At 39.0% G+C, this 11158-nt stretch overlaps 1 protein-coding gene across 1 annotated transcript; it reads left to right on the forward strand.

Moving 5' to 3' along the window:
* The first annotated feature begins 319 nt into the window (after window positions 1-319).
* On the forward strand, window positions 320-3577 carry SIX3 (SIX homeobox 3). Its single transcript, XM_030194614.1, has 2 exons — window positions 320-1011; window positions 3382-3577. The coding sequence occupies exons 1-2, from the start codon at window positions 320-322 to the stop codon at window positions 3575-3577; spliced, it is 888 nt and encodes a 295-aa protein (XP_030050474.1).
* The last annotated feature ends 7581 nt before the right edge of the window (window positions 3578-11158 follow it).

The raw sequence follows: 11158 nt of genomic DNA on the forward strand, positions 1-11158 counted from the left end.
TAATGATTGGCACGCTTGACAGTGATTGGCAGGGCTGCCATGGCAACGTCCCAACGACACCGAGAAGACCAATAGAAAAGCGAAACAAAATGTTTCAATGCTGCACTCACTGTGGATTTAGGGGAGATATTATGAGGCTGTTGTCATTAGGCGATTGCTGTTGAATCACTGAATCTTGACTCCGGGTGTGTATGTGTGTGCGTGTGCATGTGCGTGTGTGCGCGTGTGTGTGTGTGTGTGGGACTCCTTCCTTGGCTGGGGGTTGTTTTTTTTTTTTTTTTTTTCTCCTCCTTGATTATTTTCTTTCTCAGGTCATTCCATGGTGTTCAGATCCCCTTTAGAGCTTTATCCCACCCATTTCTTCTTGCCAAACTTCACCGATCGCTCCGTGCTCTTTGCCAGCAGCACCGCCGGCTCCAGACCCCAAGAAGAGTTGTCCATGTTTCAGCTGCCCACTCTCAACTTCTCCCCGGAGCAAGTGGCCAGCGTGTGCGAGACGCTGGAGGAGACGGGGGACATTGAGCGGCTCGGCCGCTTCCTCTGGTCTCTGCCGGTGGCCCCGGGGGCTTGCGAGGCCATCAATAAACACGAGTCCATCCTGCGAGCCCGGGCCGTGGTCGCCTTCCACACGGGCAACTTCCGAGACCTCTACCACATCTTAGAGAACCACAAGTTCACCAAGGAGTCCCACGGGAAATTGCAGGCCATGTGGCTGGAAGCGCACTACCAGGAGGCCGAAAAGCTCAGGGGTCGCCCGTTGGGGCCGGTTGACAAGTACAGGGTGAGAAAGAAGTTCCCCTTGCCCAGGACCATCTGGGATGGAGAGCAGAAGACCCATTGCTTCAAAGAGAGGACTCGCAGCCTGCTAAGGGAGTGGTACCTGCAGGACCCCTACCCCAACCCCAGTAAGAAAAGGGAACTAGCCCAGGCCACTGGCCTGACTCCTACGCAAGTTGGGAATTGGTTCAAGAACCGAAGGCAAAGAGACAGGGCAGCAGCTGCTAAAAACAGGTCAGTCCCAGAAACTCCAGCACAGAAATTACATATACACACGTATAATAGAATGACAGGGGGAATGTTTCTGCCTCGATCGTAGGCGCAAATATTGTGAGATGAGGATAGCTGCTAAATCATTGAATGGTTCGAATGAATACCTAGTTGCAGGGACGTAAGGAAATGTTTAAAGAAGGAAAGCATTAAAAAAAAAAAAGTTAATCGAAAATGACCTCCTCCCTAACTTCCAAGCAATAAAATAAATTGTGTTTATTTCTTAAATACGTATTTTTTTTTTCATTCTTACATTTTACCTTACGTTGGCACATTATATATTATGTAGTCTATTCCTGCCATCTAAAACCTGAAATGTAGTGTCAAAAATGGTTTACATTTTGCGTTAACTCAAAAACATTTTACACTTGTTGATAACAGCTTTCACCCACAAAACACTAAATAAAAAAGAAACCAGATAATACTACTTAGTGCATCTTGTAACAACTGGCTTGTTTGTGTTTATATCCAAACCTATCTTGTCTGGTTAGGAAAAATAGTGACTGAGTAGCCATTAATAATATATTTTCTGTCTATCTGAGTAGCCATTAATAATAATAGCATGCAAACAAATATATATATATATATATATATATATATATATATATATATATAATACACACACACACTGTTTATATGCTGTGTAAACAAATTTCAAACCCTACCAGTCTTTTAAATTGTGGGCACCAAGGTTCAAAAGTGAATTCATTTGTAAAATTATTTTTCCCTTAAAAAAAAACAACAAAACAACTAATTAAGCTGCATTTCTATGCAGAATTTACCGTGCAATCAGCATAGTAACTCTGGTAAACAAACTTCTGGTTTGTTTACATTCTCTCTCCAAATTAATTTCAATTATACAGATTGGTTTCAGGGTTTTTAGTTAACAAAAACTGCAAACAAACCCCCCAAAAAAATAAATAACAAGAAATCAGCATTAAAATCCCTGTCCCGCTCCTATTCACTAAATAAATTATATGAAAACTGGGTGTATTTAAACGTGTGAAAATGTTTTGTGGAAAAATCATTAGGAATTATTCCAAATGGCAAATCGATAGCTCTAGATTCTCCAGCGCGCGCTGTAAAACAGAAAATCTGCTTTATGAAATTAATTGATCAAGGGGCCACGCTTAACACTGTAAATAAACGCTTTGCAATCAGTGTGATGAACGTGCCCCCCCCCCCCAAATGACTGAAACAATAACACGATCACCTTTATTAGAGGTGTGATCCTCAGTGACCTATTGTTTATCGGTTCTGTAAGTAAGTAATTTTCCAAATATTTTCAGGCTCTAGCAAATGGAATGTCTTGAAACCACCACACGTTCCTAGGAAGACTTGGAGATTTTGAAAGATGAATTTATATAAAATCAAAATGTTTAAACTATTAAAGAGCGATCACTTTCAGAAGGAAGACATACGAAAATGAAAGTTGAGGGTGCTTAATTCAGGAGTATTTTGATACCACTTTGAATCTTTTTGTTTGAAATCTGTAATTATGATCTTTTAATTTTGAGGCAAGAAACTTTTAGTTTGATGGACTACATTCCTTTTTTTGTTATTGTTGCACTTGTTGTTAAAGTACTTTTCCCATGTCCTTTGATTAATAGCTGATGGGAGTTGACCACACATTTTTTTCCCCCAGTTTAGGCTAGGCCCTTAAAAGCAGAAATAAGGCACTGGCCACTGTCAATCAGACATGTCATTTAACGAGTAAACAAAAAACTGTTAAAATGGAAGGCCTCGTTCAGCTTTCACGTGCTGCATTTTTAACTCAATTTTTCAAAACTAGTGAGTATTGCTCGGTAGAAGAAAAATTGAAATGTGCCAGTTTTGCTGCTGAAAGAAGAACCGAGGCTGTACCACCAACTGTTGACGGCTGTTATAGAGCGGTGAGACAGAATGGGTCAGTCCAGGCTGCTCTCTCTCTCTGTCTCTCTCTCTCTGTCTCTCTTGTTGCAGGAAATATAGAGCTATCCCCAAATAACCGCAGAACTGATTAGGCAGGAAGAGGAAGTAATTTGTCTGATATTTTTATTTTTATTGATTTATTTATTTATTTTGCTTGCTTCTGTGCAGATTTGGTTGCTCCGTAGGACCCAGTGCAGTGCTTGTGTTTTTCACCTCTCTGGGAAGTAAACTGTTGTCTGCTTGATTCTTAAAGACAGTAGGGGATAGAGTCCGAGGCAGGCCGGTGTGGTTTTTTTTTTTTTGTTTGTTTTTTTTTTTTTTTTTTTTTTTTTATGCTGCCTGGCTTTGGATCTGGATCTGACCGGCTCCTGTTTCTTGTCTTTTCCTCACCCTCCCCTGTTGCCTTCTTTGCTCGGATCGCAGGCTCCAGCATCAGGCGATCGGACAGAGCGGGATGCGCTCGCTTGCAGAGCCCGGCTGCCCCACTCACAGCTCGGCGGAGTCTCCGTCCACGGCGGCGGCCAGCCCCACCACCAGCGTGTCCAGCCTGGCAGAACGAGCCGAGACCGGCACGTCCATCCTCTCGGTCACCTCCAGCGACTCGGAATGTGATGTATGATAGCCAGCGGCAGAGGCGCAGCAAACCCCAAACAGACACGGACAAAACAAACAAAAGACAGCAGGAAAGAACAACAGCAACAAACTTAAAAAAAACAAAAAACAAAAACAAAATAAACACAGATAAAATGATCACAAGTAACATCAAGGACCTGAACTTCGAGAGGCACTCACAATGGTGTTGCGGGGGGAAAAAAAAGGTGACAATTGTATTCTTGTAGAACAAAACACCACTTTTCATTTTGCGCTTTCATGGACGCACAAGCCCACTTGCATGATGAATTAAGTTTGTATCTGGGAAAATATTCTAGAAAAAAAAATCTCCGTTCCGAATTTGTACCAGGAAATCCTTGAAGAGGGAATCACAAATGTTTATCGCCTTTTTGTTGGTCTCTCTCTCTCTCTCTCTCTCTCTCTCTCTCTCTCTCTCTTTCTCTCTTCAGTCCAAGTGCTGGTCAACCAAGATGCAATGTTCTGTTTTTAATTTTTCTTTTTTTTTTTCCTTTTGTTCAGCAGACAATCATTTTATTCGTAAGCACCTTTTTTCTACACTTCTGTCACTGCCTGTGTGGGTACTGGTTAATGTGGAAAAGAATAGTTTATGACTGTAACAGATTTTTATTTTTATTTCAAAATTTTATATGAATTATGTATATCTTAATGATGCGGTCATTTTCCCAGTTTGTAATATATGTAACATATGCCTGAATATGATATTTACCATTAATTTTCTTTCCTAGCTAGTTCTCTTTCTCCTTCCTTTCTTATCTTCACTTTTTACAGTCTCTCCGTCGCTTTGTTTGACTTCAGTGTCCCTGCCAGAACCTAGCGATCAAGGTCTGATTCATTAGGTTTTGAAAGGGACACCAGCGATGGAAAAGCTAAAGGTGCAAATGTAGTAAACTTATGCAAAATTTATTTTAAGCATTTCATAGCAGCTTGGGATGTCCTTAAAAACCCATATAGAATGCTTACTATTGTTTCTTAACTGCGTGTTTATCTATATGTTAAAAAAAACTTTCTAAAACAAATACAGTATTCCATTTTTCTTATCTATTCAGCAATGTTGGTGGTTTTTGAACAAATGTCATTTACCTTCTCTACATATTTGAAATTATATGTCTCAGTTTTAGGTCAGTTTATATTGTTCAGGCTTTTATCTGTTGAATATATAAAAGTCAGTTCGCACAAAGGCTGAGAATGTATTCAAATGCCATATATATTATTAATTATTATTATTATTACAATTATATAGAATTATTACACATAGAGAGTGGGGTCAATAAATGTGTAGCATATTTATGCAGTAAATATATACAGTATTTGTTACATATATAGTTACACGTATTACACAAATATTGTGACCCGTGTCGTCGATTTAAACTCATTTTTATAGAAAAAATATAGTATTTATATAAAATAAAGTTTCATTATGCAGCCATTTAAAGGGGAAGAAAGAGTGTCCTTCTTCCCCCTTCACCCCAGGCTTTTGCAACCATCATGGAAATCTATTTCCAGAAGTGGTGGTGCCCTCCCCTCGATAGGATTTACCCCTCTGACTCGAAACATTCTTGAACCTGCTGCCTAAAGGGAAGTTCCTTAATAAAGTGCTCCTCCGTTTAAATTTACACGTTCCTCTAGGGAGCTCAAGACATTTTTTTTTATTTGTTTGTAGCTTTAAATGAAAACAAAAAATAAACTACTCTCACTAATCAGGGTTACAGCTCCTCCCCCTGAATCCCAAGTACATTGTAATGTGCTGAAAGAAACCTTTATTTGCATGACTAACAGTATTCCAGCAGCACCTTTTGCATTGAAGTTTGCTTTGCCTCAGGCCGATTATTCAACCGTAAAATAACAAGAGGTGAATTCTAAACTTGTTTTTACTTGAAAATACAATTTTGAAACTTATTAGGATTAGTGAGAAACGTGCTTGGAATTTCTTGTCCATCTCAAAACTAATTTTGACTTCCGATTTATCTCGTTTTTTGGACAGACTTTTTTTTTTCCTGTTCAAGAGACAAAGCCAATTTATTGCTATTAGCTCTAAAAATCAGAAAGAGAGAGAGAGAACAAATATATCGTACAGTGTAGCAGAACTCTAAGAAAATGTCAGCATGCAAAATTCAACGTAAACAATATAAAATACAATAATTTAAAAACTGAATGTTGCACTAGATCAATGATTTTCATATGACAATTTATTTCAAATAGTTTTGTCTTTCATCTATATGATGTTACTCTTTAATATATATATATATTCCTCATAATCTCATATACCAGCTTTTAAAGTATATATAGCTTCTGGGAATTTGTAAACTCTTAATCGACTTTTGTTCGAATTTTATCGTACAAAGTTGCCAATTAACACAAGGTAATGATTTTGGTTAATTGTAAAAAAAAAAAAAAAAAGAGTTTATAGATAGATAATCCACGATTTAAACAGAAATACCCATCAATCTAACAGAGTACAGTGCATGCAATAATTAAACATTATTAATCTCGCCCATAAGTTAAAGCAAGGGGAATCCGTTTAATTTTTCACTTTATAAATTACTAACCGTCTGTCATCTGAAATAAGCACTGAGTAATGTTCATATGTGAAAATATTGTAGGTAGTATAATAGTTATAAATATGCTTTGGTATGTTTATGGCATCTTATCGAACAAAAGTGACCTAACTTGTTTTACCTTCTTATATCAAAAGAAAAAGAAAATTTTTATAACGGTTCCTTCTCACCACGACCCCATAGATTACCAGCTCTCTCCCATGCAATATGTGGTCAGATAGATTGTATATTGCACCACGTCATGCACCCGAGGACTGATATTTGACGCTTACAAAGAGAGTATTATTGTTGCTTTGTTACTTCAGTAAAATTGTGTACCTAAAAGCAGAGAGTCGCAGAATGGCAGGCCATTTTAACTCACAAATAGGTTCCTGGACGCTAGATGTTCAAATTATTTATGAGAGGCAACTCAAAAATGCAATTATGTCCGTTCTCTTTTGATAAGTCTTAGTTGCCCTGGATTAGATAATGAAGGATTGGAACACGTGCAGAAATATGAAGCTTTTTTTCCTCGCCCTTTTGAGTGGCACCTCAAAAAAGATTAGGAAAGGTATTAAGGTTTTCAAATATTTTTGTTTCTGGCCAGTATCATAAAACGCTTTATGTCTTTTATCCGTTTTTTGTTTGTTTGTTTTTGTGTGCACAAGCTGGGGGGGGGGGGTGTCTGCAGGGTTGAATGTGTATTCTGTTTCTAGTTTTGTCTATTCACCATGATCTTACTTGAAGGCCATCATGATCTGTGAAATCTTGATATAATTTTTATTGCACAAGGGTTTTCAACATATTAAAACTCCCAATTCACAGCAAACAAACAATAGCTGGTATACCAGAGTATTGGGTTGTGCTCACTGCCCATAGAAAGGTCTAAATAAAGATTTACTTGTTTATCTTCAGTGTGACGCTTCTCTCAGGCCAAACTATCTTACACACATGCAGAAGACATTCTGTTGTGTAGGTCCCATAGAAACCCGGGGACTGTATTAGTGTATAAACAAGGTTGATCTGGGATTTGGACGAGAAATCTGAATACTCGATTGAGGTGTAAATGTATGAAAATCTTCATTTAAGCCTTTCCACCCGCTAAATCCATCTGCCCTGGAAAGATAGGACCTATCAAAACACGCCAAACTATGGTGGCAGATTGCCTCTTTACCTCCTAGGATAGATCATTATCTACAGCCCGTCTATTAGTTTAATAATGTTAACCAGCCTGACTTTTGATTAAGGCAAAATTACTCGGAAGCTGAAGTGCATTTGATCGATATGTAAACTGGGACTGGAGGCAGCTGGCACCCAAGTGACCGAGGGCATGTTGGTGCGCTCTCCGTGCACTTTCTTCGTTTCAAAATGGCTACGTTCTGTACAGGGACATCACGTGCTTCTTCTGCTACGATCCAAAACAGAACCCTTGAAACGCGTTTCTTAGAAGAAATAATAATAATATTTTAAAAATCCTCTGGCGTTGCAAAAGTTGACATCCCTTTTTTTTTTTTCATGCCTAGCAGTGAAAGATGACCATGTGCACCACCATTGAAATTAAGGGGAAACAAAAAGCAGAACAATATTAAGCACCTAGAGCAAATATGGTATGCATGCAATGGGGCTGACTAATTCACCTGGAAAGCCTCCTGGCAGACTCTCTAAACGCTTGCGATGCAGTCGGCTAAGTTAACCTTGACCCTCCTAACCCATTTTTTTTAAACAGCGTCTTCTAGGTCATTCTCTTATCAATTACAAATGGCTCTCAAGAGGAGTGGAATCTCTTTGCCGCTCGCCCTTGCTCTTTACCATACCCAGATGCTCTAATGTATAGGCCCGGAACGGCCTGAAAAGAAATGTGTGGGTTGATGCCCTGGTATCGCTCCGATTTCTCCGGTTAGCTGAGCACAACGTTCTATTCGTGTTTATTCATGCGGTTCTTATTGAGCTCCAGATTACATTGGCCTGGATTTAGAGTGTCAGGAATTGGAGTGAGAAAGAGAAACAAAACTACACACATACACACACTTGAGCACATATGGAAAAAATCATGGGCTTACACAATTTGCACCCCATGCTAACACATAAAAACACAATACACTATAAACACACGCATATCCACACCCGGAATCCAGACTGAAAGTAAGACACCGAGAAAACTCCTAGATAAACTTGTTAGATAGGCGTAATGTAATGTATAATTTTAAGAACAATAAATACGGAGCTAACGTCATGCATTAGCGCTGTTGTTACTGTTCTAAACTTTCAGACAAGCTCAACTTCAAAAATAATGATTCTGTAGTCCTAGCTGCAAAATTAGGATATCTTTCGACCTCTTTAAAGGTTTACCTAAACCATGCCACCAGAGCAGATTGACACGGCTGGACAGGATTTGAAATGTTGATATAATCCGTGACTCTTGGTTCATATAACTCACAGCTACAGTTCACCCTGCTCAGTTCATTTGCTCACCAAGTTCAGAAGGAAGTTCGGGCTTTCTAGGATTCAATAAATGCTTGGGTGAGAGTCAATTTGACTACACGTATTGGTGACCCAAATGCTAGCGTGTTACTGAATGTAATGCAATGAGGCCTTGTTTAAAGCTGAAATTATGACATCTAAATAACCATGGCTGCTTCTTTTAAACTACCTTCGCTTGACAGTTTCAGATCTTTGTGTGTGTTATGTATTGGCAGATAAGTGCATATAACTGTATGAATATTTATATAAGAGGCTTAATTGTCACGGCGGGTGATTCCTTATAGATATGGTAATAGTTTCACTTTATTTCCTAAATTTGTCAGAAAATGCTGTTCAATGATTTTTGAAGGTGCTTCTACCGCGCTTGTGATAAAACATTCTTTAAGGCTATTGGGATTTAAAAACTATAATTCTATTATATAGTAATTGAAGGGTCGGGAGAGGCTATGATACAGGATCAGCAGTGCATAAGCCGCACGTTTGAACTTTAATTTGGAATCATAGGCAGATGGGATCATGGCCTCTTTGTGATGCCTGCAGATTTCAAACTAGCCTGCGTAAGGAAAAGGGGAAAAAATGCACACTAATTCATTAAACATGAAAGGTTAGAGCATGAGGGTATAACCCTTTACATACATTAAAAAAAAAAAAAAAGGAAACAATTCAAATTTCTATTTGATTATTTTTCCTAGTGAGAAAAATAAAAGAACTTATGTTATGTACTGGGAGAGCAGTTGATACACCTGCTGAACCAAGTACCTAGAACTGGATGTTACTTATCTGTAACATCCTTGACGGTTTCTGGCGACAGAAATAATGATCTACAGCTCAGCAACTGAAAGCAGAGTTTGTCCTTTTAAACGATCTTCTAGGGGAAACTCAGCCAAACAATTAATTTCAATTTAATCGTTCTGCCAACCCGAAAAGATAAACTGCTGTTTACAACCGGGATTGTCACCTGAATAAAAAAAAAAAAGAAAAACACTTGTTTTTTTCGGGGGTGGTGGGGGGAGTTAGTCCGGGGTGTTGGGGGGGGGGGGGGGAGAAGAAAACAAAAGAAATAAGGATGGAAAGTAAAACATGTACCGATTTTTAGAAAGAATTCTGAGGGTTGGGGGAGGGGGGGGGTCTGCAGGGCACAAATGTTTCCCTTTGGAAGACTCGCTACAGGCCTGAGAAAAAGTGAGAGTACTTTATAAGAAGAAGGGAAAAAAAAGACATCTCACACTAATTAACTCGGTAGTGCCAGAGTCATATTTCACTAACCTTGTTTTCCCTTCGGCATCATATTTAAAAAAAAAAAAAACCTGATTGTTTCTTTCTAAATATTTGCTGAGCGTCTAGTTTCTGGGCTAACCTAATTAACACATCCATACATTCACGAACGAAAAAAAGAGAACTGAGGGAATTGCTAAATGCATCGGCTGCAATACTGCTTTCTGTGGTATAGCAGATTACAGAGACACTGGAGCACTTCCAGATTGTAGATGGTGTTTTTTTTTAATGTTGAATTTTCAGATGAGTATTTACCATCATAACTAATTTAAGACCATTATTAAATAGAAATTCTCAGCAGGGTTCTTTAATGATGGAACACGTTACTAATTACAGAGTTTACCCTCTGTTTTGGCTAAGCAGTCTGGAGGGATGGGTTTGTGCTCTGAATGCAAAGTCCCCTAGCTTTTGAGTCGGGGAAAGATGCCCGTCTACCGGAGCGCGCATTTCCAATGATTTTTTGATTCAGAAAGCTGGCTTGCTTATTTAGGTGGGGGGGGGGGGGGGGGTCAAATATGACGGGTGTAGGTTTGTCGATGAGCTTGGCAGGGGCAGGAAACAATTCAGACGCTGCCTTCTAATGTGTTCTTGACCTGTTTGCGAAGTACGTGAGCTCTGCCGAAATATATGGCCACGTTCAATCAGATTTGAGCTCAGCAAACCTAATTCTTCTAGCTGCTTCTCAGCAGAGCTCACCGCTGTGGCTGAGCCAGCGCTGTTAGTGGTTCTCAAGCTTTCGTTCAGCAAACTGTTTTAGACGTGTGGGAGAAAAAAAAAATGAATTCACACTGGACTTGTACAGTGAACCAGAGAAAGTTTCCTGAATAGCACCTGGTAAAAAAAACCAAAAAAAAACCCAAAACGTAACTGACTTGTAGGATTAATGGAAATACAATCATGACATCTACACCTTTCAGTGTGCATTTGTGTAAAAGGTAAGGAGGTTAAGAAGGTATTTTTGTGCACTTGGATCCGCACCCCTCCCAAAAAAAAAGAGGTCAATTTTAGGCACTGGCTATGTAAATTGCTTATGGATTTCTCTCTTCGATGTCCCGATTATCGGAAGAATGAGACAATTATACAAATTAATTATTGATTAACTAAGTAAATATCTATTTAGGGGGGGGGTCAGAAGGTACCCCATCCCCTCCCAGAAATAATTCGATTTTAGGGTGCATGGTTTTACAGTATATTTCTGATTACTATTGTGTAATTAAACAGGTGGAATAGCATGAATTGAAATGAATGAGCGTTCTAAGAACCTATATCTACTACTA

Source organism: Microcaecilia unicolor, chromosome 3 (genome assembly GCF_901765095.1).
Source record: "Microcaecilia unicolor chromosome 3, aMicUni1.1, whole genome shotgun sequence".
In the NCBI taxonomy this organism is placed as follows: domain Eukaryota; kingdom Metazoa; phylum Chordata; class Amphibia; order Gymnophiona; family Siphonopidae; genus Microcaecilia; species Microcaecilia unicolor.

Coding starts and splice junctions, on each gene's coding strand:
- SIX3 (XM_030194614.1), top strand. CDS start 320: ATGGTGTTCAGATCCCCTTTAGAGCTTTATCCCACCCATTTCTTCTTG. Junction 1,012..3,381: donor GCAGCAGCTGCTAAAAACAG/GTCAGTCCCAGA, acceptor CTCGGATCGCAG/GCTCCAGCATCAGGCGATCG.